Here is a 27,809-nt window from a genome sequence, read left to right as displayed (position 1 = left end):
CTTGGCGAGGGGGGAGAAAAGGTTGCTGCTGTGGGTAGCACTGCTGCTTTTGCCGCCTCTGGAAGAGGCGGAGGAGGAAGGGGCGAAAGAGGCGGCGCTGGGCGGCTGCACTTCCGCCCGGACGTCCCAGGTGTCGCTGTTGTCCGCCTTTGCGCCTCGGCCGAGTGTCCCGGGCACCACGTGAGTGGCGGGGAGGTAGCGGCTCAAGGCCATTTCCCCCTCTCATTGGCTTAGCCGTCATGTGGTTGCGCAGAGGCACCCACAATTACACAGGGAATGTTTTCGTAGAGATGTCAGCCTACAAAGGACACAATCTCTCTCCTCCCAATTCCTCCCCAAAATGTCCTTTCCCAACAGCTCTCCTGCCGCCAATACTTTCCTAGTCGACTCCTTGATCAGTGCCTGCAGGAGCGATAGCTTCTATTCCAACAGCGCCAGCATGTACATGCCACCTAGCACAGACATTGGGACGTATGGGATGCAAACCTGTGGACTCCTGCCGTCTCTGGCCAAACGAGAGGTCAATCATCAAAATATGGGTATGAACGTCCACCCGTATATCCCTCAAGTAGACAATTGGACAGACCCGAGCAGGTCCTGCCGAATAGAGCAACCTGTTACGCAGCAGGTCCCCACTTGCTCCTTCACGGCCAACATTAAGGAAGAGACCAACTGCTGCATGTATTCTGACAAGAGGTCCAAGCTGGTGTCCTCCGCCTCCGAGGTCCCTTCCTACCAGAGGCTGGTCTCTGACTCGTGCCCCATCGAGAACCCCGAGGTCCCCGTCCCAGGATACTTCAGGCTCAGCCAGACCTACGCCACGGCGGGGAAAGCCCAAGAGTACAATAACGGCCCAGAGGCGAGTAGTTCCACTGTCATGTTGCAGCTCAACCCTCGCGGCGCCTCCAAGCCTCAGCTCGCCTCGCAGGTCCCGATGGAGAAGAAAATGAACGAGAACCCCAGCAACAGCGGCAGCAATGCCAACAGCAGCAGCAGCAATGCCAGCAGCACCACCAGCAGCAACCACCACCAGCACCACCATCACCACCATCACCCAGACAACAACTCCGCCAAAGTCGCCCAAGTGGAAAGTCCCGAGCCCAAGTCCGTCTCGCTTCAAGAAGACAGGGGCTGTCTGCCGGAAGCCCCCGTCTCCAGCCCCGAAGCCCAGGAGAAAGATAGCAAAGGTCGGTATCCTCACCAGGCTGGGTGGTCCTCCTCCTCACTTGGTTGCCTAAAGCACAGTAAGAAGTGCCTGCCTAGCATAGCCACCATTCATGGTGCAGCAGGAAAACCCTTCTCTCTTTCTCCCCATCTCTTCCTCAGCCCCTTTCTCTTTTTCCTATCCCTCTGTGTCTCTCTCTTTTGGTGCCAGGTTCTCTCAAGTTTTCAGGGATGTGGGTGGCAAAATGAAGGGGTAGAGAAGCACCCCTTTTTGGGGAGGAAGCACTCCCCCTTTTCTTCTCCCCCTTTTGCCTGGCTGCTGCATGATACCACCCCATGGCTTTCTCTTTTCCCCCCTAAGGGCCCTTCCACACAACCCTATATCTTAGAATATCAAGGCAGAAAATCCCACAATAACTGGGTTATCTGAGTTCACACTACCATATATTCATCACAGATAATGTGGGATTTTCTGCCTTGATATTCTGAGATATAGGGCTGTGTGGAAGGGCCCTGGATCTCAGTTCGCTTTTCCTTTTGATCAGACTGGGATCGAATATTTCCTCCTCTGTGTCTTCCTGAACACCACTGTTCAAAATAAGGGTCACCTCCCCAATTTTCCCCCTTTAAAAAAGGAAGGGGAGAAAGTTTGAGGATGTACAATAAAGCATGGCCCTTTCTCTCCTGGTCCACGAGACCCAAACTGAGGTGACCTAAATGGGGTTTCTTAAGGTGAAATAGGACCTAGAGGCTGAAATTAAATTCCTAAAGATGGGGTGAATGTTTATTTCATTGTCCTTTAGGAAAGGGTGGGGGTCCACAAGCTTTTGAAGGAGGGATCATATGGTGGAAGAGCCAAAAGCTAAAAAACACAAATCAAACGGAAAGCGCCTTTAGTTAATTTTTTAAATAGAAAACCTTTGCAAGCCCTGCTGTGAATTTGGTCTTAATTATATACTGATTAAAGGGAAAAGATTAGCAGGCAATTGCAATTTCACTAATAAGTCCAGGTCAACTTTGCCTCTAATGAGGGGAAACAATCCTGAATGGAAAAAATATGGCTCTGCAGGGTATTTCTGTTTTTTCTTTCTTTCAATTTTTCTATTAGTGGAAAGTTTTTTTTTTCTAAAGGCCATATTGGTTTTTCCTGGCTAATTGTGGGGGTATTATAAAATGGACTCATTTTTCAAAATGAATGTGGATTAAAATGTTTTAACGGAGATGTGAATTAAGTGGCTTTCCAGGTTATACATTGGTTTCTACAAAAGATACCTAAGGAAACGTGATACATTGGGAAGGTGGCAGGATTCTTCCCCATGCTGTAGAATATTTGAAATCTATTTCTGCATCTCTAGATGCAGAAGATGTAGCCTGTATACTGTAAAGCAACAAAAGCTACCCAGAAAAGCTCATTGGCTCATTCGCCTGGTCATTGTTTAATTCGCACCTGGAAACCATTGTGTTCAAACTCAGCCTTCAGCAATGTTTGATACCCACAAGCCACCATATTTGGCAGACACAATGGAGGTGGGTTCATGGCCAAGGGTACACTATATAAGTCACTGAGGTGTGTGCATGTGTGTGTATTCTCCCTTTTCCTTCTTTTTATTTTATTCCTTCCTTCCTTCTTTCTCCTTTGATTTTGCTAGAGGAAATCAAGTCTGATACGCCAACCAGCAATTGGTTAACTGCAAAGAGTGGCAGAAAGAAGAGGTGTCCTTATACTAAACATCAGACACTGGAATTAGAGAAAGAGTTCTTATTCAATATGTATCTCACTCGAGAGCGCCGCCTAGAGATCAGTAAGAGCGTAAACCTCACTGACAGGCAGGTCAAGATCTGGTTTCAAAACCGCAGAATGAAGCTCAAGAAGATGAGCAGAGAGAACCGAATCCGAGAACTGACCGCTAATCTGACCTTCTCTTAAACCGGTTTCACCTGGGGGCTGACCAATCGCTGAGGCACAGGCTCAGTGGCTACAGAGATGTAGGAGAGACTTTATTTGGGGAGGAGGGAGGGGCGAGGGAGGGAGAAGGGAAAGAGACACCCCTTCATTTGACATTGTTTTTTAATTTCTGATAGAATGTGACCTTTCCTCATCCTTTTTAGTGCTGCAAGTGTCTACGTATGTCCCTATGGCGAGTATATATATACATACATACGTACATATATATATTAAACAAAAAGAAACCCTAGCACGTGTAATTTATTGTTCTATTTTGTTTTTCTCCTCCTCATCGTAATGCAGGGTAAACTTAGTTTGAACACATTCATTCGGTCTTAACTTATTGGAAATGTCGAACATCCAAACAATGTGACCTTCCCCCGCCCGCTCATGTTTTTTTAACTGACCACGTGGTATTTATGTGGGGGGCTGCGATAGGGGAAAATGGCATTTTGAATATAGGAAATACTTTAAGAATTATTTTGGAAGGAAAAAAGGGTTTTTGTTTTTGTTTTGTTTTTCCGGGAGGTGGGTGGGTGGGAGGCCAAGCCAAGAGAGAGTGAGTGAAAGCAAGAAAGCACATTTTATGATGTAACTAACAATCCACTCCCCGGTATCCGTCAGACTTGTCTTTTGTGCAATGAAATCTTTCATTCTCAGCTGTAGACCTTTATTTTGATCCTTTATTTTTTCCACATTATTTCCCTTGTGGTACATACGTGGAATCGTAGTGGTATTTAAAGGGTGGGGGAGCGATGTGTCTTCTTCTTTGTGCATGTCCTATTCGCATGTGTAATGCAATAAACTCTGTAAAGTCATGCGGTGCCTTTGGTCTTTCAAAACAAAGCAAAACAAAACAAAATACACGAGTTTGCGGGTCTTTTCGTTCTCTTTAGGATGGGAAAGCAGAGAAAACATGGAAGCGACGGGGAAGGGGTTCCTGTGGAAATAGATATAGATTTGGATATAGATGCTATATATCCAATTGTTCCCTATATAGTGTTCGAATGTCTTGGTTGGTGCTTTTAGCACAACTTGAGAGGAAGACTTTAAATGGGTTGCTGTGAGTTTTCCGAGCTTTATGGCCATGTTCCAGAAGCATTATTTCCTGATGTTTCGCCTGCATCTATGGCAGGCATCCTCAGAGGTTGTAAGGTCTGTTGGAAACTAGACAAGTGGGAGAAAGAACTCTTGTCTCCCACCCTAAACACTCCACAAATATATACATCCCACTTGCCTAGTTTCCAACAGACCTCACAACCTATGAGGGAGCAGGCAAAACGTCAGGAAAGAGTGCTTCTAGAACATGGCCATGCAGCCCGGAAAACTCAAAGCAACCCAGTGATTCTGGCCATGAAACCCTTCGACAATACAAAGCCTTCAAATGTTAGTAAAAATATGCCTTTAAATGATCCAGGGTTGATTTTTTGAGGTTAAAACTTTTTGAGGTTAAAAAACGAAAGCAACATAACAAAAGCATCATTCATTTCTCTACCAGAGCCAATTTTATACTGTTTGGTAATTAAAAAAACAAAAAACAACCTGGCGTAAAGATGAGGATTACCTGCGAGATTTAGCCTCCTCTATTCCTCCTTTCTTGCATTCAGGCAAACCTAGCGCCCTTCCATACAGTCAAATATCCCAGAATATCTAAACAGAAAATTCCACAATATCTGCTTTGAAATAATCCTTTTTTGCCCCTGATTTTCTAAACAAGGCCTTCTCCGTTTTTGCCCACCTCGAAAGCGCCTGGCGTTGTTCAGGGAGGGAGGTTCAGCTTCTATGTTTGCCCGACTCCAAGGCAATTTCGGGTGTTTGTTGGCTTTCTTAATAGCAAACCTCAAAAGACACGAAGTTTACGACTTGGACTCTGCGAAATAGGGCCAACAGACGCATTATTTTGGGAAAATAGCGGAAAGGGGGGAAGGAGTAAGCAAAAAGAAAGGGAGGGAAAGGGAGAGAAAAAGAACCCAAAGCAATAGCGGCCCTACCGGGTGTTTATATGTGTGTTTGCATGTGATTTTGCAAATGAACATGACTCTCAGATGAAGTCCAAATCCTTGCAAATGCTTTCACCTTCAAAAAGACAACAACTAAACAAGGAGGCAAATTGAGAAAGAAAACCACCCACACCCCCTTAAAAGGGGGAAATGGAAAGAGAAGCCAAATTGCTAAAAATCCCCGCCTTGTTAAGCGCAGAAATCTAGGAACGGCCTCGACCAAAGTGGAAAATATTGGCTTGCATAATGACACAGAGAGAGTTCATAAAGGAACAGTGATATCACAGTTATATTCCCATTCCCCTCCTGTCGCCTCCACCCCAAAATTAGCCTGGAAAGACTGTCCTTTGAGATGAAAGCTGATCAGTACTTCTTATCAAGAGTCAGTACACTCTCTTGGCTATATGGTTGCATTGCATGGGTCTGGTTCCAAGCTTAGATGTGTCTAACCTGCATATGTGTCCACATATTGTATAAATAGTGTGTTTGCACGCTTTCACACCCCATCATTAGACATTTTGAGCTGTCTGGATGCTATGTTATTAAACCTGCTCATGTCCGTTGCTTCTGTATGAAACGATTGCTGAATGGAAACGGAATAATATTGTTATGAAACGAAGCTCAGGAAGAAGCTTTCTCGGTCAACTTCCAAACTGCCTTTAAAGCGTATCTCTAACCTATGTTAATTTGAACTATGGTTCAAGCTGAAAGCTATTGACTTCAATATTATAGGTGTGTATGGATGTGAAGTGTCAATCAATACACACTGTGTCAAACACAAAAGCACACAGGGAAAAATGTTAGGAGGTGGGCTTTAGATTATTTGGACACTGTATGATGTTTCACCAAATAAAACATTAACAAAGCATATATATATATATATATTCTCTACATGTTCTCTCATCATATATATATATATCCTATGGCCGTTTCCAAGAAATCTCTGGCCAATTGGTAATCAAATAACTGGGAAATTCAGCTGGCTTGTCGAGTGTTTGGGTTGACTTTGGGGCTGTTTTGTTTTGTTTCCAACTAATCCTACACATTCTCTCTCCACATTCAAGCCCATCCATTTCTTAGCCCGCCTGAAATTCAAACTTATCTCCAGGAGAAGAAACCAGAATGGCTGCTTAAGTTGTAAATACCGGCGGGCTCTTTGTTCCAGATCCGAGCCCCCCTTCGCCGGAAACTTGGCCTCTCCGAGCAAATAATAAAAAGGTGGTAAAACTCGTCTGGATCTCCTTGACTTTTTGGGGGGGTTGGGGTGGAAAGGGTGGTAGTAAATGCTTCCTGGCCACTAAGAGCTTGAAGGCAACCAAGAAATGAAAGCAAGGCCAGAAAATAGGGGTCGTTTTGGGGGGGGGGGGTGTCTCTGGGTCCTTCCACACAGTCACATAACCCAGAATATCAAGGCAGAAAATCCCACAATATCTCCTTTGAACTGGATTATCTGAGTCCACACTGCCATATATCCCAGTTCAATGCAGAAAATGTGGGATTTTATTCAGCTGTATGGAAGGGGCCTCTTTTGCATCTTGTTTGTCACCGATTATTTGCCAAAGCAGCCTGGGTTATGGGGATATTGCCCCCCTTCCTCAAAAGCAACAACCCAGGCTCCGTTGAAGGCAACTGGGGAGCCTCTCGCCTCCTTCCTTCCTTTCATTCCTTCCTTCTTGTGTGGATGCCAGCTTTGCAAACCCTTTCCAAGTGCAGAGACTGGCGCTGTCAGTGTGGAGGGAGGGAAGAAAGGAGAGAGAGAGAAAGGGGAGGCTTTTTTCCCTCCTCGTGTGCCATCAGTCCATTTTATTAGAGGGACACATTAATCTATAATCAAATGCACCTCATAAAAATTTTATTGAAAGGCATAAAATCTTTGCGGAGAGGTCTTCCACCTGTTTTAAAACAACACAATGGGCAGCAGGAGCATTATCTTTCTCTCTCTCTCTCTCAATCATTTCTTCTCTGCCTTGTTTTTTATTTTTAAAAATAATCATAATAAAAAATAAATAAAGACAGAGAACAAAGAAAGGAAGCCAAGCTTGGCGCTGGAAAGATGGCTGTCATTGCTTTGTATGCCCCCCCTCCACCCCCTTGTAACGTTGCCTTGTTTGTCGAAGGCGTTCATGCCCGGAATTGCTGTGAGTTTTCCGGGTTGTATTGCCATGTTCCAGAAGCATTCTCTCCTGACGTTTCACCCACATCTATGGCAGGCATCCTCAGTGGTTGTGAGGTATGTATCTGAGGAAGACTGCCATATATGTGGGTGAAAAGTTAGGGAAGCTTGCTTCTGGAACACGGCCATACACCCGAAAAACTTACAGCAACCCATTGCCTTGTTTGATGAAGAGAGTCGTTACTCGCGCTCAGATCAACAATCTAATGTTTTGAAGTGTTTGTTTTTAACAGGATCTCCCTAGAGTTTGTATGAGTGGATCCCTGCCTTCCTTTCTCCTTCGCCTCATTTATCTCTTTCTTTGGCCGAGGAGGACATTTTTCTCTGGCAAGAGAGGAGCCAAGGCTGGCAGGATTTGAGCTGGCAGGGATGAATGAATGGCAGTCAGGGCTCTCTCCCAAGAGGCGAAGAAATAGTCCGCCCCACTCGCGGCAGTGGCAGTGGCGACCTTTTCTCCCGGTAGGTAAGGCCACGCCTGCTCTGGAGCCTGCCTAGGCTTTGGCTGTAGCCTTCATTTTGGATCTCCCTTCCCTCCCTCCCTCTCTCCTCGTCCTTGTGGGTTGATGCGAGCCCCCTCCTCCCCTCCCTCTTCGCCCCCTTTCCCTCCCTCCCTCTCTTTTGCAGCCCCAGTTGAGCGGATTGATTTACCCGGAGTATTGGTAAATACCGTCACGTGGGCGGAGGGACCAATGGTGAAGAGCAGGGGCCGCCTGCAAAAATACTACGATTGTTCTCCAGGAAAGGCGGCGAATCTTCCACAGTTAAAACAGTGTGTGTGTGTGTGTGTATATATTTTTTTTTATTTGGGGGGCGAAAAAAATATTTATTTATTTTTTGGAGAGGGGAAGGAAAAAAAAAACACCCAACAACAACAAGGACCCGTTTGTTTGATTTTCCTCCTTTAATGCCTTTAATGTCCGATGCCCTGCCACGGAGGGAGCCTCCACAAACATGTCGTCGAGCGGCACAATCAGTAACTACTACGTGGATGCCCTCATAGGCCACGACAACGGCGAGGAGGTTTATGGAGGCGGCGGGGGAGGGGGTTCGGCCCGGTTCCTGGCAGGGGGAGCCCCCCATCACCCGCAATCGGCGCCCCGGCCTTCTTCCTCCTCCGCCTCCGCCTCGGACTTCGCCTCCTGCAGCTTCGCGCCCAAGGCTTCCTCTTCCGTCTTCGCCGCCGGGTCCTGGCCGCCGGTTCATCCTCCTCCTCCTCCTCAGCCCATGCCGGGGATTTACCACCCGTACATGCCCCAGCCGCATTTGGGGGGCTCTGGAGAGAGTGGCGGCAGGTACGTGCGCTCCTGGATCGAGCCCTTCGCCCCTTTTGCCAACAACAGCAGCAGCTCTGCAGTAACAGCAGGAGGAGGCGGCGGCGGAAGCAGCAACGGCAACGGCACCCTCCCAGTCCCCTCCACCGCTGCGCCCACCCTCCACCCCTCCAGCGCCCGCCACTATGGACTGGTGAAGCCGGAAAGTGGGGCCCCCTCTGCCTCCGCTTCCGCCTCTGCCTCTTCTCCTCCTCCTCCTCCCGAAAGGACCGAGTGCGCCCCTCCTAGGGAGCCCCAAGGCATCGCCGCCGGGCCCGGAGACTTCCCCCAAGGGCCCTTCCTGGCCGAGAAGGTGTCCTCCGGCAACGGGGCGCCCCCAAACCCCGCTGGCGCCCCCCACAGCAACGCCAGCAGCCGCAACGCCAGCCCCAGCCGTGACCCGAAAGAGGAGAAGCAGCAGCAGCAGCAACTTGACCCAAGTAAGTTGGAAAGGGAACTACTAGAGAGAGAGAGAGCAAAGGAAAGAAATTGCCCCCACCCGCTCTGATTTATTGCCCCCCGACCCGTAAGGCTCCAATGTGCAAAACTGATAGTTTTACTAACCTATAAAAACGTCTAGACGCGGAGCAACAAGCGCCCATAAAAATAAAGAGAGAGAGAGAGAGAGAGATTCAGAAAGAGAGGGGCTCCCCCCTCTCACCACCACCACCACTACTACTACCATCATTTGTACAGTAAACAGACTGGGCCATTCAGACTTTTATGATAATTCCTCCTCGGTGGTGAAAAGAGCAGGCGTCCTTCGTTAAATTAATTTAACGACCTTCCTTCTCTCCCCCCCTCTTCCCTTCCTTCCCTTCCTGCCCTTCTTCCCTTCCCAAACCCCAACCCGCTCCCCTCTTTTCCCTTTTCCTTTTTCTCCCTCCTCTCTCTTCTCTTCTTCCCTTCCCAAACCCCAACCCTTTCCCTGCTTCCCCCCCCCTTGGCTTTTTCTCCCTCCTCGCTCTTCTCTTCTCCCCCACTCCCCTCCAATCCTAACCCCACTCCACTTCTCTAGATAACCCCGCGGCCAACTGGATCCACGCTCGCTCCACGCGGAAAAAGCGCTGCCCTTACACCAAATTCCAAACGCTGGAACTGGAAAAGGAATTTCTCTTTAACATGTACCTCACCCGGGACCGGCGTTACGAAGTGGCTAGGATTTTAAACCTCACAGAGAGACAGGTCAAAATCTGGTTTCAGAACCGGAGGATGAAAATGAAAAAGATGAACAAGGAGAAAAACAACAAAGGGGACTAAGGATCCACGCGGGACTGCTTTGAGTGGGGTGTTAGATGTCTGGAGGGGTTTCTACTCGCACATAAAGAGGGATTCATTATTGTGAACATTATATGCATATGTGTTGTCGAGGGCTTTCACGGCGGGATCACTGGGTTACTGTGAGTTTTCCGGGCTGTATGGCCATGTTCTTGAGGTTTCACCCACATCTATGGCAGACAACCTCTGAGGATGCCTGCCATAGATGTGGGCAGAACGTCAGGAGAGGATGCTTCTGGAACATGGTCATACAGCCTGGAAAACTAACAGCAACCCATTATATATATACTTTCCCCGAGAACTTTCCCGAAGAGCCGGTGGCTTTATTTTATTTTTATTTGCATTTTTTTAAAAATAGTAACTGTGGTTTGTGTCAAGTATTTTGGGGGTGGGGTGGGGAACGACTGGATGGGGAAAGAGGTCCTGGGGTTGCCAGAAAAAGGGTTTCTCAACGATTTTTCTTTCCTCTCACCTCCTGTTTTGGTTTGCGAATATTGTGAGCGCACGTTAGTGGGGAAAAAAGGGGAAACTTTGTCTAAATATCAAGTATTCTGAGATGTTTCTAGTCGAGAAACAGAACTAGAAAGGGCATCCTCCCTTCTCCTCCTCAGACATATTAAAGAAAAACAAACAAGCAAGCAAACCAGGCTGATAAAATTATTGAATCTTAAAGAAGAGGAATTGCAGTAGCAGGGCTGCCCAGGATTTCCCAAATGAGGGGCTGGAAAAGGAATTAAAGAAAGCAAATAAAAAACAGACTTCTGCCTTTTTTTCCTTCTGCATGCTTTGTTTCGCAAGAAATGTCCTACATCTTAGAAGGTTTAGGAGAGAAAAATAATATTATTTGGGTTGTTCTTCACCCTCTCTTGTACAGAGTTTCTTCAAATTATCGTTTGTTACCCCAAATGTTTCGGCTGAGCCAATGTTTATTATCTTTCGCCTACCTCACCTTCCCTATGGGCAGTTTGTCTAGGTGTTGTGTTTTCTGTTTTGGGGTGGGTTTATTATTATTTTTATTTTGAATGACGGGTGTTGTCCTCCCCTCTTTCCATGGTCAGAAGTTATATAATAAAATCTGCCTTTGTTCCAAAAAGAGAAAGCTCCAAAAGGTTGGAAGGGAGGCAGGGCGGGCAAAAAAGCAAGCGGGCTGCGAGGAAAAATTGTGTTCTTGTTTTGTGTCTCTCTCCCTTCAACTTCTCTCCCCTTTGCAAAACCAAGAAACACACTGATCTGTTAAATCACCCGTAAAATGTTGTAGTTAGGCACACACTGTTGGTAAATGTGACAGGTAATGTAGAAGAAATTATTTGCAAACCCAGGAGCAATTGATCCGCAATGTTGTATAAAATCGAGCCGAATCCGGAAGGCGTTTTGGCAGATCTTTTTCTGTATGTATCAGGATCTCCCTGCCTGGCCTCCTCCTCTATATAATTTACATTTGGGTTACTGTGACCTTTCCGGACTGTATAGCCATGTTCCAGAAGCACTAATCCCTGCATCTATGGCAATTTACCTTTGAACCTGACTTGTCCACACATTATGGCAGAGGAAAGAAAGAGGTGGTGGCAAACCAGGTCCTAGATCGCTGCCTTTCCTTTGGAGGACGAGGTGGGCTTTGCTTGCTGCCCTGCTTGGTCTGAGAACATATGGTTTTCCCATAATTTCTGGTGTCGCAAGGAGGGCTGCTTCTCATAATTAAAAACTATGAAAATGAAGTTCATTTCGCCCTGTTCTCGCCTTGATCTGGTGGTGGGGACTTCAGTCAAAGCATTCAACTAAGCCCATTTGCCTCCACCTCAGCCATTCACATTCCTGTGTTTGGGATTTCAATCTGAAAACACCCTTTCGATGTACTAGAATTAATAGAAGATTAAATCGAATTTAACAAGAGTCTCTCTTCCCTTCTACACTGCCATATAATCCAAATGGTCAAAGCAGATAATCCACATTTGAACTGGATTATATGAATCTACACTGCTATATAACCCAGTTCAAAACAGATATTCTGGATTTTATGTGGCAGTTATGGAAGGGGCCCAAATTATCTGAATATATGTGTTGTCCAAGTCTTTCATGGCCGGAATTGCTGTGAGTTTTCCAGGCTGTATGGCCATGTTCCAGAAGCATTCTCTCCTGATGTTTCATCCACATCTATGGCAGGCATCTTCAGAGATTGTGAGGTTTGTTGGAAACTAGGCAAGTGCGCTTTATATATCTATATATCTGAATATAATCTTCTGCCTGTCTGTCTCCCTCTTTCTCTGTCTGGAAAACTGTGGAGTCCATTCGTTTCCCCTTGGATGGATTCCAACACAAGTTGAACTCTCCTGTTGAAATCAATGGCACTTCCAAGTGTTTCACTTCCGCTGGCCCTTGAAGTGAATGTGTGTGACACACACACACACACACACACACACAACGATCGCAGACTCAACGCCGTTTCCCATTTGAAGGCAAGGAGAAAGATAAGAGCCCAATATCCCTTAATCCGCGAGGAGACATTCCCATTTTAAAAAATGCCAGAAATAAACAGAGGGCCTCTTCCACCATTTAAAAGAAGATTTAATGCCGTCGCCAAGTCAGGGAGACCTGGTGGGTTTCTAGATAGTATCTTTCCTCTCCCTTCTTCCCTTTGCCCTCCCCATAGGCGCCCGTGGGGATAAAGGCCTGGGGGGAAAGGTGCTGCATTTCTTCGCGCCTTTCATACACCTATCAGTCTTTCTTTTTTGAAAAAAACAACAACAACACAGGAAGGACTGAGGTGTCATAAAGCCATTGAGGAGGCTAGACGTCTGGACTTAATGAGTTTACGATATGCCATGGCTCTTTTCTCTCTCCTCCCACTCCCATCCTCTCCACCTTTGAGACCTTCCTATTTGGGATGTTTGTGTGCGTTGGAATAAAACACAAAATCAGGCCTTCAAAGTCCGGACTATAAACATCAATGCGTCGCCGAGGAGGTCAGAGAGACAACTCTTCAGATCCTGGGGAGGCCATGAAAGCCATCTGGGTGGGGTTTGTGCAACAACAAGGGGGAGGGGAGGGGGGCAAGTATTTTAGATAGCCAGGCGTCTTGTTGGAAGTATTTGAAAAGGTTATGACGAGCATTTGATTCTCCAGGCAGTATGGAAGCCGGAGAAAAAGCAGCCCTGGAAGGCAGGCCTTCAAATACAGTTCAGGGGAAAGTTGAATTCCAGTCCCTTTTGAGCTGAATCTAAACTTGTGGCCTGATCCCAAGTCCATGTTTATTGATTTCAAAATGGCGACACAGGCAGAAAGGAGGGCTGTTTCCTTCAACCCCCTTCGCTTTGGTGGAAAAGGGCGTTTGCTTTATCTATAAACACACACACACACACACACACACGCCAAATGTAATCAGTGTGTGTGTATAATGTGAGGTGGAAAGAAATATATACACACACACACACCAAATGTAATGAATGTGTGTGTACAAATAATGTGAGGTGGAAAGATATATATATATATATATATATATATATATATATATATATATATATACACACACACACACACACATATATATATACTCATACACACCAAATGTAATGAGTGTGTTTATGTATATATATATATTTAATGTGAGGTGGATATATATATATATATATATATATATATATATATATATATATATATATGCAGGCACACACACAAAATGTAGTGTGTGTGTCTCTCTGTGTGTGTGTGTGTGTGTGTGTGTGTGTGTGTGTGTGTATATATATGTATGTATGTGTGTGTGTATATATATATCCACCTCACATTATACACACACTCATTACATTTGGTCACTATATATATATGTGACCAAATGTAATGAGTGTGTGTATAATGTGAGGTGGATATATATATACACACACACATACATATATATATATATATATATACACACACACACAAAATGTAATGAGTATGCGTCTGTGTATATATATATATATATATATATATGTAATTTGAGGTGGAAATATATATGTGTGTGTGTGTAACATTAAAGCTTTCCACCTCATATTATTGATATTATTATTATTATTATTATTATTATTATTCCAAGCGTCTTAGAGGAAATCGACCTGCAGTCCCTTGATCATAGGGAGAAATATCATGAAATTGACAAGTTCAAGGCAGGAGGGTTACGAACGTGGAAATAAATCAGAAAAAACACACCCCTTGATGTGAGAAGAGTGCGGATTTTGTATAACAGGCCTTCTGTCGTTTATTTTAGTGTATTATTTCAACGTCATTAGATTTTAGGAAGCCTTTTATTGGGTTCAGTAAAATATCTACGACACTCTGGTTAACAAAAGGCAATATTGCACATTCATGGCGATGATTTCTCTGTCACTCAAGATGTAGGGCTTGCACCGTGTACAAACACCTCTTCTTTTTGGTGAATATAAAATTAAATATATATATGGTCATTCTTGGTAAAATTTGCACGCTCATTTTTTTCTTTTGAGGTGGGAGGGGCATGACTTCAGTAGCTTTTAGCCAACCGAGTTTTAAAAACAAAAATAAAGGAAAATGTTTCCAGATTTATGGACACTAAAAGCTAATAGGTTTCTTTCACAGTCAGTGCAGGAAAAGCATAAAGTCCAGGGTCTCCGATCAGTATTGGGTTTCACCACTAGAGGGCAGTGTTGTTCCATTCTCTGGAAATATTCTGTATCTGAGCAGGATTGTGTTTATTAAAAGATATACAGACTGTGATGGTTGTTTTTTTTCCCCTCACCTCTACATCCATGGCTTTGGTGTTAGTAACCAAAATTAAATGAATGTGGCAGCACTTTACTGTGATCTAATTAATTACACCAGGGGTATCTACGTAGGCAAGGTATCTCCTCAGTCTATTAATTTAGCTAGGGCACCAAAAGTAATTATCAGAAGCTATAAATGTGTGTGTAGGGGGGAGGAAGGGTGGGTCTCCAGGCAATTTCATTTTTTAATTTAAAATTCAGGTAGGTAAATTCAAATCATGGGGGTGATTTGGTGAACGGGTCTATTTATTTATTATTCGTTTATTTCAATTATGTGTTGTGGAAGGCTTTCATGGCCGAAATCACAGGGTTGTTGTATGTTTTTCGGTCTGTATGGCCATGTTCCAGAAGTATTCACTCCTGATGTTTCGCCCACATCTATGGCAGGCATTATACCTCACAACCTCTGAAGAAGCCTGCCATAGATGTGGGCTATACAGCCCAGAAAACACACAACAACCTTATTTCAATTATATACCGATTTTCTCAACTCCTGGGAGGACTCAAACCGGTTCACAACAAAGTAAATGACAACATTAAATCTAGAACATTGGACATTGCACCAATCCCGAAGTTATCATGGCTGCAGAATCTACAGAATTATCTGATAAGGGATAGATTTGTGCTGTTCTGGCACCTTATGAAAACAATTTTGTAGCCATTGCTGTTGTTACTACTAAAAAAGTCATTGTTACCTGTCTGTCAAATATTTTTGTGGTTTGTTCTTACGATCAAACTTAGTAAACAATAGAAAAAGATAGGAACAAAATCAGCTTGAAGGCCTTTCCTGCTCTCTGGAGACTGTATTTGGGATTTCCTCTTTTCCCGCCCTCGAAAAGGGGTTCAAAGCGTTATTTTGCTATTAAACTAGAATTTGATGTCTTCCCCTGTCAGGAATAAACACTCGGACACAATTATGGATCTCTGGAAAATACATTTACTTCTGACAAGGACTTTTGAGTACTGTAGTTAAAACAAACAGACTTTCTACACTTACCCAGGTTTACAGTGTGCACAAGTGGAATTCTCTAATTCTGTACTTAACAGCATACAAATAATGTTTTATTTATTATTGTGATGATGCTGCTGATGATGATAATGATGGCTCTTCTCTGCATATTCAGAAGTAACTTCCAATGAACTAAGTGGAGGCTTACTATGGTGATAGGATTGCAAGCTTGGTCAACCCAGGAAACTTAATCCCTGAAGACTTCCTTTATTCCAGAAGACTATTTTACAGCAGACCATCTACACTGAAGAATTAATGCAGTTTGACACCACTTTAACTAACTAACTAACTAACTAACTAAATAACTATATTTATATACCATCCTTCTCATCCCTGGGGGGGGGGGGGGGACTCAAGGCGGTTTACAACATATTAATGCCAACATACATATTAATGCCAACATATACACTAACATATAACTATAAATTAAAATCATTAAGCCCATTAAACATAAAGCACAAACAACATTTAAACACTAATAAAAAGCATTAATTGCAATTGCTCAAATCTATGGAATGTGATGAGGAACCAGCACTTTTGGGCAGAAAAAGCTAGAGACCTTGTAAAAAGACACCCCCCATGTTTCTATAACAACTAGTCATGGCTTTAGACTGCATTAATTCTACAGTGTAGATGCACCCAGCATTATAAAACATGGAGTATGGTAATAAGGCTGATGACAGTAATAGTATCTATGACAGTGGTTCTCAACCTGGGGTCCCCAGATGATTTTGGCCTTCAACTCTCAGACATCCTAACAAGTTAGTAAACTGGCTGGGATTTCTGGAAGTTGTAGGCCAAAAACATCTGGGGACCCCAGGTTGAGAACCACTGATCTAGGACAAGGCTTTATTTTACTGAACCTTAAAGTAATGTTGTTTGGGGTAGAGGAGAAACAAACAACCCAAACAGCCCAAGAGTCCAATGCACAGTCTTACCTTACTTCAAAAAATGGCAAAACTGAAGTGGATGGGGAAGTTTCATGAATTCTTGTTCTCCCTCAGACAACAGTAAGAAACGTTTCACTGGAAAATAGCTTGCATTTTTGATATTTTGGGGAATGTGCAGAGAGCTTGGAAGAAAGAAGTCCCTGAGCATAAACTTAGAAACTCTATCAGCACATCTATGCTGCAGAATTGATTCTTTGACATCACTTTAACTTTCGTGGCTCAATGCTATATAATCCTGGGAATTGTACTTTTACAATCTTGTTAGCCTTCTCTGCCAAAGAGTGCTGGTGCCTCATCAAACTAAAACTTCCAGGATTGTATAGCAATGAGCCATGGAAGTTAAAGTGGTGCCAAAATGCATTAATTCTACAGTATAGATAAGTGGTTTTCAACCTGTGGGTCCCCAGATGTTTTGGCCATCAACTCCCAGAAATCCTAACAGCTGATAAACTGGCTAGAATTCTGGGAGTTGTAGGCCAAAAACATCTGGGGACCCACAGGTTGAGAACCACTGGTATAGATGCACCCTTGGTTTACTTCAGCAAATGTATAATTAATCTACCAAATCGTATGCTATGAACGTCTTCTTCCCAGCTAGTCTTGAAGGTGCTATCCAGTTCCTGTTTATGCCTGTGTTTATGCACTTTATGCTTTGAAGACTCCTATTTGGGCAGCGTTTTCAACATCAGTGTCTTTCACTACTAAGAGGAGGAAGAAAAGCTCAGCTCTATCACACATTTTATGTTGCAGTATAGGTCTTTTGGGAGGAGGGGTAAACATATTAAACCGTGAAAGGAAGACATGAGGGAGTCTGTGAGAGAGAAAAAAGGAAGGACAGTTAAAAGCTATAGGATATTCTCAATACAACCCATCCCAGACTTTCCAGCCTGTTTCCATGTTATTTTTGTAGTGTAACCACACGGGGAAGCATTTATTTCAAGTAATCTGAAGAAGAGAAAAGGTGTGCCTATATGTCTGCTTTAAATGTCCCCTTCCTTATATATTGAAGGTAAGCTCCGATTTAATTGTCGAAGGCTTTCATGGCCGGAATCACTGGGTTGCTGTGAGTTTTCCGGGCTGTAGGGACATTTTCCAGAAAGAAAATCCAAGAAAATCCAACCAATGCTTCGTTCAGCAAATGACAAAAGGGATCCTCTCACCTCTGCAGGAGTCTACCCTATACCATGCAGCTGTGGACAAGTTTACATAGGGACCACCAAACGCAGCTGCAATGCAATCAAGGAACATGCACTGCAGACTAACTCAACCAGAGAAGTCAGCCTTAGCAGAGCACTTGATGAACCAACCTGGACACAGCATATTATTTGAGAACACGTAAGTGCTGGACCCCTCTAACAACCATCATTCCAGACTACAGAGAAGCCATTGACATCCACAACAATGTGGACAATTTCAACAGACAGGAGAAAACCATGAAAATGAACAAAATATGGCCACCAGTATTTAAAAAACTCTAAAATTTAAAGAACAACACTCAGAAGATAGGGGAATTCCAGACAGGAAACAATCAGGGCCAGCTAACACTTCCCAACAAAAGATTCCTCCAGGCAGGGATCAGCCAGGACTTGAAGCTTCGAGGATTTTCAATGCTAATCAAGGTGATGAATTGCAACATTCACACTTGCCTCCAACAGACAAGTTATTTCTCCCATCCTGAACATTATTCCACTGATATGGTAAGTTATTTCTCCCACTCGGACCTTCCACGAATATATATATATAACATTTATATCCCGCCCTTCTCACCCCGAAGGGGACTCAGAGCAGCTTACAAATTAAATTTACATACAATATTATATCATTAGCATAGCACAATACTGGCATTAAATTACCATATTGTACTATATCTATATAATGTAATATTATGAATAATATAAATAATATATAATATATAAACCTCCCTTCCCAAGTTTCAACAAACCTCACAACTTCTGTCATAGATGTGGGCGAAAGTCAAGAGAGAATGCTTCTGGAACATGGTCATACAGCCCGGAAAACTCACAGCAACTCTTTGGTTTAATTAATCGTATGTCGGAACTAGTAGCTATCGGACTAGAACTCTGTGGGTCCATCTTGGGAAAGACTCACCCTCCCGGTCAAAGAGGAAAGTAGTGGTAAACCTTTTCCTTTTGGAAACCAGACACTTTTTGGAGACACAAAGATAATTGTCCGACTCTAGATTTCAAATATTTATTTTATGTTTATTTATTTCATGGGCTCCAACATTTATTTCGATGAAAGTCAGCACCACTAGCTTACCTGTGTCTCTAGGATTGCAGCCCAAATGCATGCTTACTGTTCGGTCATGTCACCATCTCACCTGCCAGCCAGAAAGTCAAACTGCGTGTCCCAAAATATCCAGTTCCTCCCATGCCTCTCCTGTCTCCCCAGCAAAGAAAAAGACCGAACAAACTGGGTCCAAACCCCACCTTTGGCTCTGGAAAGGGAAAGCCTTGATTTGGGAGCAGCAGAGCACAACAACACTGCTCGAATCGCTGCTATGACTTCCTTGAACTGGAGATTTCAGACTCAAGCGATAACGCCAGTAATTCCTCTCTGATGCCCAAGCGGTGATTATTAATGGTAATATAATAATACATTATTAAATAGCTAAGTAATAATAAATTATGGATGGTGATGACGAATAAGAAGTCCTCCCACACTCTCTCTGGCTTGCTTGGTTCACCGAGGGTGAAATGATGGCAAGCGTATTCATGGACATGACTTCCATTAAGTGTCAATTAATCCGGCCTCTGCAGCCAGGCACGCACTGCGTCAAGGGTAAATGTGCAGTTCGTCTGCAACCAAAGCCTCGCTCCCCCGCCTGCTGCCCTCTCTAGGCTTCTGTACTTTGGGCTGCTGTGAGTTTTCCGGGCTGTATGGCCATGTTCCAGAAGCATTCTCTCCTGACGTTTTGCCTGCATCTATGGCAGGTATCATCAGAGGTCTGTTGAAAACTAAGCAAGGGAGGTTTATATATATGTGGAAAGTCCAGGTGGGAGAAAGCACTCTTGTCTGTTTGAGGCAAGTGTTAATCTAGCAATTGGCCACCTTGATTAGCATTGAATAGTCTTGCAGCTTCAAGGCCTCAAAGGGGAATCCTTTGTTAGGAGGTGTTAATTGGCCCTGATTGTTTCCTGCCTAGAATTCCAGTTTTCTGAATGTTGTTCTTTATTTACTGTTCTGATTTTAGAGTTTTTAAATACTGGTAGCCATATTTTGTTCATTTCTGTTGAGATTTTCCACATGCTTGTTTCAATGGCTTCTCTGTGTAGTCTGACATGGTAGTTGTTAGAGTGGTCCAGCATTTCTGTGTTCTCAGATAATATACTGTGTCCAAGTTTGTTCATAGATGCAGGCGAAACATCAGGAGAGAATGCTTCTGGAACATGGTCATACAGCCCGGAAAACTCACAGCAACCCAGTGATTCGGGCAATCAAAGCCTTCAATAATACCTCTCAACTTTCTGGTTTTGAGCTTTGGACTGAGGCTGGATCTGCGCTGCCATCTCATGCAATTTCAGAATGCAGGTTAACTGCGCTGAGCGGAATTATATTTGAGTCTACACTGCCATATAATGCAGTTGATTATATCTATGGGGCATAAGATTCTGGAGACCATGGTTTGAATCCTCGCTTGCAAGCAGAGGTGGTCCAACAAGGAGGCGAATTAGGCAGTCGCCTGTGGCGTAAAACATAGGGGGGGGGGCACAGTCGAGGCTGCTTTTTCTGTTGATTTGTTGTAAAACATGATGTTTTGGTGCTTAGTTTGTAAAATATTAATGTAATTTGATGTTTAATAGGCTTTCCCTTAATCCCTCCTTATTATCCAACATTTTTGCTTACCCAACGCTTTTATTTTTCAGTGATTGGTTTGGGGGGGGGGGCGCCAAAATTCTGTTTGCCTACACTTGAAAAATACCTAGGGTCAGTTCTGGCCTGACCTTAGACAAGTCACACTCTCCCAGCTTCAAAGAGACAAACAACCCCCTCTGAACAAATATGTCCAATAAAAACCTGTGAGAGATGACCCTCGGTTTGAAATGACTCCATGGTGCACAACAATAAAGTGGTTTTGCTCGCCCTCCTTCTCACCCTTCTCCCCTCTGCAATTCTATAGCGAAATCCATCTGCCCAGATGACGGTCTCTTCCTCCGCCTTGGAAATCAATTGCAGCTTCCTCCTCTTTCTCTCTCCCCACCCCTTTCTCCCCGTCATCCTCTCCCACCCCCTGCCCTTGTCCCTGGGGATGGTTTATGACCTTCTAGTGCCTACCTTTTACCGTTGGAATTGAGCTCACAACAACAGCACTCTCCAACGCTGGACCAGGAGCTTTTGTTTGCCCTTCCCCCCCCCCCCCCTTCTCTAAAAGTTTTGCCCTTTGATCGGGAAGTGATATTAGAAATAACTGCACCCAGTCTCTGGGCACATATCCCTTTGGAAGTTAATGGCAATCATAACCTTATTGAAAAGGGAAAAATGATGCCATATCCATTTCGCAAATGTCAATTTCCATGAACATGTGGAGACCACCTTTGAAAACCACTAGTCAAGAAAAGCATGACCATGTTAGAAGTCAACCCTTTTGAACAAGTGATATTCATAAGCATTCATGTAATGGCACACAGGTAACTCAGCTGTTAAACTGAAGAGCTTGTCTTTGAACTGCCGAGGATAAAGACATGCCACTTCAAAAATATATTTGGTTTGCAGAGGAGGTTGTTTCTTTGAATTTGCAGTTGCCACAAGCATATACACTTTCTTGAAACTCTTAGTTTTAAATGTGCACTCAGAGATAAAAAAAAATGTATTATTTGAAAAATAACATATCTTGTTTAGTCACAAACATCTTGTATTAATTCATCATACAGGCACATTTTTATTAAAGTTTAGTTACAGATAGGATGTAGCTTCTCTCAGTGTTGAATACATAGGGTATCATTCTTAATCTGAGTTACCTGAGTTACCTGTGTGGCATTACATGAATAGTCCATAGTCTTTAAGTATACTTGTGTGCAGGGCCGTAGCCAGAAAAAGAATTCGGGAGGGGTTTTGAAAATTTGGGGGGGGGGGTTGAACCCCTGACCCACCCGCCCCCAGGTTCAGACCTGTCAATATCTGCTTGAGATAGTGCCTGGAGAGACTCTTAATGTTTTACGTCTCATAGACTTAGCATGGGGATTTGGTTAACCAGTTAAAATTCATGAGTAAACCAGGGTTTTTTTTAACCTGAAAAATTTCGGGGGCGGGGGTGAACCCCTAACCCCCCCCCCTCGCTACAGGCCTGCTTGTGTGCCATTATATGAATAGTCCATAGTCTTTAAGTATACTTGTACTCACTGAAGTCCATAAGCATACTTCATATTGAAGTCCAAACAGCAACATGCATACATCCACCTCTACTGAGGTCTGATGCAAAAGAGAAGACAAACTGGTGTCCTGAGTCTGAACATGCTCAGTACAGTCACATGTCTATAACCCCTTCCTCAGAAAAGAGGTACAGTCAAACTGGCAAATCAACATACACATAGAATACAGGTTAGCAAGTACATACATTAACAAATAAATAGTGAGAGGCTTGGGAGGTTGTTATTTCCAGCAGATGATGCATGGGTGGGTGGGATTGGTTTATATTTTACACCCCTCTTCTTGAGGTCTTCTTGTGTGCTCCTAGGAGCTCTTAAACCTTGGCCTGAAAGAAATCTGTCCAGAAGTCCCTTTAAAGTAGTGATCCCCAGAGCCACCTAAAATGCAGCTTTTAAAGGCCCCAGGTTACGAGGTGCCCATAAAATTACACACACATACCAGTTCTTTGGGGGCTCTTAAACCTAACCTAGCCCTGATATCCCAGCGTGATTTAATCCAGTTTTAACATAGGCCTGTTCTCCTGCTCTGTTTGGAAGTCGTTTCCTCAGCGAAGAACCTTTTCCTCTATATCTTGGCCCTGGCTCTTTCTCTCTGCAGAGAAATAAGTACGCGGCCAAAGCGCTGCAGGGCTGGGGTGGAGAAAGAGGCAGAGAAACGGAGGCTGGGAGGCAGGAAGGGAGAGGAACCAGTGGGGCAGATTGGGCTGCTTGTTGTGTGGGACTCTCTGCCTCCCGGTCCGTTTCTCCTTTCCGCCTCGGGAAACCGAAGCCAGCCAGCTCACTGTGCCTTGCCCTGGACTCCGGCCCTTGTGAGTGAGTGTGTCTGTATGAGTGAGTGAGTGAGTGTGTGCCAGCAAGCGAGTGTGTGCCTAATAGGAAATAGTAAAAGCAGCGAGGCAGGTCACTCGGCCAGCGATTAGAGATCTCAGGCCAGTCAAGCAGCGCCTCCGCAGAAGCAGCCAGGAGTAAAGTGGGAGTAAGGGCAGAATAGTAGCAGCAGCAGGGCCTCGGCGGCGGCTGTCTCGGCGCCTCCGCTCGCCAATGAGCTCCTACTTCGTCAACCCGCTCTACTCCAAGTACAAGGCGGCGGGGGGAGGAGGGGGCGAGCCGGTCATCAATCCCGCTTACTACGAGTGTCACTTCTCGCCCGCCGCCGCCGCCCTCCTCTACGGCAACAGCGCCTTTCCCGGACCGGGAGGCAGCAGTGGGCCGGAATACTACCACCACCAGCACCACCAGCACCCGCCCGGCAGCAGCCCCTCCGCCTACAACCAGCCGCTGGGTCCTCCTCCTCCTCCACCACCGCCTCCGTCCCAGGCCTCCTACGCCGCCGTCCTGCCTTGTCCCGGGGAGCCGGCCAAGTTTTACGGATACGATAACTTACAGAGACAGCCGGTTTTTACGACGCACCAAGAGGCCGAGCTGGTCCAGTATCCTGACTGTAAATCGTCCAGTGCTAATCTTGGCGAGGACCCAGAGCTCTTAAATCATGGCGCGTCTCCGTCTCCGATGTTTCCCTGGATGAGACCACAAGGTTGGACACGGGCGAGGTGGCTCCGCTCTCCTCCTCCCTGCCTCCCTGCCTGTCTTTCCCCAGCCGCTTTCTTTCTCTCCCTCCGTCTTTTCTTCCCCTTTGGAAACAGGGCCGCTTCTCCTCCAGCCTGCCTCCCCGCTTGCCTCCAGAGGAAGCCGCAAAGTCTTAGAGCCCTTCCACACAGCCCTATATCTCAGAACAGCCAGGCAGAAAATCCCTTCCCTTCCCTTCTATTCTCTTTTTTCCCCTTCCTTCCTTTCTTCCTATAACTACTGTTGCATTTATTAATACACTGACCACAGAGAGCCTTTCTTTTTGCCTCCAAAGGAAGTCTCCAAGTATTTCTTACCAACACTTTTTCTTTCTTTTTTGCTCTTTCCTTCCTTCTGTCCTAAACTACACACTGGCCCCTTCCACACAGCCATATAACCCAAAATATCAAGGCAGAAAATCCCACAATATCTGCTTTGAACTGGATTATCTAAGTCCACACTGGCATATATTCCATTTCAAAGCAGATAATGTTGGATTTTCTTCAGCTGTGTGGAAGGAGCCACTGTTGCATTTATTAATACACTTAAGACAGCGTATCTTTCTTTTTTTCCTACAAAGGAAGTCACAAAGTATTTATGATCGGCACTGTTCCTTTCTTTCTTGCCCTTCTTTCCTTCCTTCTTTCCTAAACTACACACAGTTGCATTTATACACTGTATTGCACTTAATACAGTGTGCCTTTGGCTTGCTGTGAGTTTTCTGGGCTGTATGGCCATGTTCCAGAATCATGCTTTCCTGACATTTCACCTGCATATATGGGCAGACATCCTCACAGGTTGTGAGGTCTGTTGGAAACTAGGCAAGTGGGGTTTATATATCTGTGGACTGCTCAGGGTGGAAGAAAGAACTCTTATCTGTTTGAGGGAGTGTGCATGTTGCAATTGGTCACCTTGATTAGCATTGAATAGCTTTGCAACTTCACTGCCTGGCTGCTTACTACCTGGGGGAATCCTTTGTTAGGAGGTGTTAGCTGGCCCTGATTCATTCAGTGTGTCTTTCTTTTTCCTCCAAAGGAAGTCACAAAGTATTTATGACCAACACTCTTTCTTTACTTTCTTTCTTTCCTACCTCCCAATAGCTACTGTTGCACTTATTAATACATTTAATAGAGTACCTTTCTTTTTTCTCCAAAGAAACTATCAAAATATTTATTACCATCACCCTTTCCTTCCTTTCCTCCTTTTCTACTTTCTTCCTATAGCTTCGTACTGTTTGCATTTATTAACATAAGTAATACAAAATTCTTCCTGCTTTTTTGACACTAACTCCAGAAAAACAAACCAAAACAAGCCAGACTTGAGAGTTAGAAAGTCCTTCTTTTGCATATGATGCTGGGATGTTCCTCCTGAAGGTTTGATTTAGTTATCTGAGGGCCCTTCCACACAACCACATAACCCATAATATCATAGCAGAAAATCCCACAATATCTGCTTTGAATTGTGTTATCTAAGTCCACACTGCCATACATTCCAGTTCAAGGCAGAAAATATGGGATTTTATTCAGCTGTGTGGAAGGGTTCAACTGAATTCTGAGCTGAAACTTTCCCAAGAGACTCAGGTTGAATTTACACTGCCCTATATCCCAAGATTTGGTCCAGATTTTTTGTTTACCCCAGATTATCTGGCAGTAAATTGATATAATCTAATTTGAGTCAGATAATCTGGGATAAGATTCTGGCATATAGGGCAGTGTTGATCCAGCCTCAGGGTGCACCTAGACTGTAGAATGAATGCAATCTGATACCAATTGAAATGCCAGGGCTCAGTACTATGGAATCATGGGAGTTGTAGATTTGCGGATACCTTTAGATTTTCCTGCCAGAGAGTGCTGGTGGTTTACAAAACTACAACTCCAGGGATTCCATAGCATTGAGCCATTGTAGTTAAAGCGGTGTCCACAGCATTAATTCTACAGTCTACAGCAGTGGTTCTCAACCTGGGGTCCCTAGATGTTTTTGGCCTACAACTCCCAGAAATCCTAGCCAGTTTACCAGCTGTTAGGATTTCTGGGAGTTGAAGGCCAAAAAACCTCTGGGGACCGTAGGTTGAGAACCACTGGTCTAGAGGTATCCTCAGACCCAGCCTCCCTTTTGTGAGCCCTTCCACACGGCCCTATATCCCAGAATCCCACATTATCTGCTTTGAACTGGAATATATGCCAGTGTGGACAGATAGCCCAGTTAAAAGCAGATATTGTGGGATTTTCTTCCTTGATATTCTGAGATATAGGGCGGTGTGGAAGGGCCCTGTGTCCTGCCTTCATTGGGACTTAATATCTCGGTGAGCTAGTGAAGGTTTTGTGGGACTTATTATTTCAAGGTAAGAAATGTTTAGGATGCTATGAAGGGGGGGGGGTCACTTCGCCCCTGCGAGTTTTTATTGCATTTTTGGGATGGTTTGGTTAAGAAAACGCTGTGTTTTCCTCCTCGAAACAGCAGCTCCTGGAAGGCGGAGAGGAAGGCAAACCTACAGCCGCTTCCAAACGCTGGAGCTGGAAAAGGAGTTCCTTTTTAATCCCTATTTGACCAGAAAGCGAAGGATCGAGGTCTCCCATGGGCTAGGACTCACCGAAAGGCAGGTCAAGATCTGGTTTCAGAACCGGAGGATGAAATGGAAAAAAGAGAACAACAAGGACAAATTCCCTGCTGCCAGGCAAGAGGGAGAGGACACCGAAAAGGAAGCCCAGGAGGACGTGGAAGGGAGAGTGGAAGACCCAGTGGATTGAGGTTGTCCTGGCTTCTTCCTCTTCCTACCGCCAACCTTGGCCAAAGACGATGAATAGAAAGGAGGAGGGCTACCTCTTGCCGGTCTCCCCCACTTCCACTACTCAGGCACCTTTGCCGCAAGGGCCCTGCCTTGCTTCTTAAGCTACCTGTGTTTAGAGTTTTATTTTATTTATCCTTGCACCGGGCACCCAATGGGGAGTCCCACCTGGCGGCTGCTGATTCTGCACCTGTCCCCACCCTCACCCCAACTCTGTCCTTCACCTGAAATTTGATCTTGGGGGAAAAAGAAATCAAGGGATTTTCTACCTGGGGAATACCTACTGGGGGACTTCTTTTCTATATCAAGGATGAAATGTCAGGCCTATTCAAAGTTTTGAGGAATCGAATCAACCTAAGTGCAATTGCAATGTCTCTGGAATTTTCTTTGTCAAGTTTGGAAAAAAAATAATCAGATATTGAATAATATTTTAAACAAATGCTTCCAGAATTTGGGAGAAATATTTTAATTAAGTATTGATCTCAATCGATCAGAAAATCAAATAAAATTTAATTCCAAATGTAATATTTAGTCCGAACTTATTCTCTCTGCTATTTTTTTAGCTTAAAGGGAAAAAAACATCAAACAACCCTTCCATGTTTCAGTTAAATCCCCGAGAACGCTGTGAAACCTGGGCCCAGTTTCTTCAAAAGATCTAAAACAGGTTTGTTTTATCTATTGTCCAATAACACTATCTAGCACAATGTTTATTCCTGGGTTAAAAATGTCATTTCCTAATTGCTTCTGTCATAAAAACATGGGAAAGGTTTATTAATCTGCAAAAACTTTGTTTTGGCGGGACATTCTGCAGCACATTTTGCTGTAGTTTTTCAATCAATATCTTATTGAGACTCAACCAATTCAACAAAGTTTGTGGCAGTCACAAAAACAAAGTTTCTGGATTATAAAAACTACTTTCAAATTATCTACTTCATAATTAAACATGAAATAACTCTTTCAAACCAGGAACAGATTTTTTTTTCAAATGTTGTTACTTAGCGTAATCCTACAGCAGCCCGGAAGTGGTGGAAGTGAGACCCAGCAATTTCTAATGGTTTGATCACTAAGTTATGACTCTAGAGACCAGGATTCAGTTCCTCACTCAGATATGAAAACCCATTGGGTGATCTTGGGCAAGTCTAAATGCATCCTCAGCCCTTCTGAACAAATTATACCAAGAAAACCACAGGATAGGATCTAATTTCTCATTGATTGCTGCAGGACTTTTGCCTCCTAAAGCTTAATTAAACATCGTTTAATTAAAATTCCAGTATTCAAGCTCTTCCAGGCGTTTTGCAGCAGATTTCCTTAGAGGTTTCTTATCTTTACATTTTTATCTACTCTACTGGTAACAATAGTATTTGTTGTTTGATCTGCCTTGGAAAATGAGTACATTGTGCTTGAGTCCCAACCATCAGGATTTCAGACTGTAGGCGGCTTCTGTGACAGAATTTCCTTCCATAAAGTGCATTT

At 44.3% G+C, this 27,809-nt stretch overlaps 3 protein-coding genes across 4 annotated transcripts; all 3 read left to right on the top strand.

Annotated features, from left to right (window-relative positions):
- The first annotated feature begins 59 nt into the window (after positions 1-59).
- On the top strand, positions 60-3,927 carry hoxd10 (homeobox D10). Its single transcript, XM_008118952.3, has 2 exons — positions 60-1,187; positions 2,814-3,927. The coding sequence occupies exons 1-2, from the start codon at positions 341-343 to the stop codon at positions 3,089-3,091; spliced, it is 1,125 nt and encodes a 374-aa protein (XP_008117159.2). The 5' UTR covers positions 60-340; the 3' UTR covers positions 3,092-3,927.
- Positions 3,928-7,092: 3,165 nt separating this feature from the next.
- Positions 7,093-10,639, top strand: hoxd9 (homeobox D9). Its single transcript, XM_062964235.1, has 2 exons — positions 7,093-9,032; positions 9,611-10,639. Exons 1-2 carry the CDS (start codon positions 8,234-8,236, stop codon positions 9,850-9,852), a joined length of 1,041 nt encoding a protein of 346 aa, XP_062820305.1. The 5' UTR covers positions 7,093-8,233; the 3' UTR covers positions 9,853-10,639.
- An 11,264-nt stretch (positions 10,640-21,903) lies between these two features.
- Positions 21,904-26,861, top strand: LOC100565849 (homeobox protein Hox-D8). 2 transcript variants are annotated; one of them, XM_008118950.3, is made up of 2 exons: positions 21,904-23,519; positions 26,012-26,861. In XM_008118950.3, exons 1-2 carry the CDS (start codon positions 23,027-23,029, stop codon positions 26,296-26,298), a joined length of 780 nt encoding a protein of 259 aa, XP_008117157.1. In that variant the 5' UTR covers positions 21,904-23,026; the 3' UTR covers positions 26,299-26,861. The 2 variants fall into 2 exon arrangements, with proteins under 2 accessions (XP_008117157.1, XP_008117156.1); XM_008118949.3 differs by having other exon boundaries at positions 21,910-23,519; positions 26,009-26,861.
- Positions 26,862-27,809: the final 948 nt, after the last annotated feature.

The sequence above is a fragment of the Anolis carolinensis genome, chromosome 1 (assembly GCF_035594765.1).
Source record: "Anolis carolinensis isolate JA03-04 chromosome 1, rAnoCar3.1.pri, whole genome shotgun sequence".
Taxonomy (NCBI): domain Eukaryota; kingdom Metazoa; phylum Chordata; class Lepidosauria; order Squamata; family Dactyloidae; genus Anolis; species Anolis carolinensis.
Note: the sequence above shows the minus strand (reverse complement) of the source record. Positions and strands in the feature narration are given on the sequence as shown.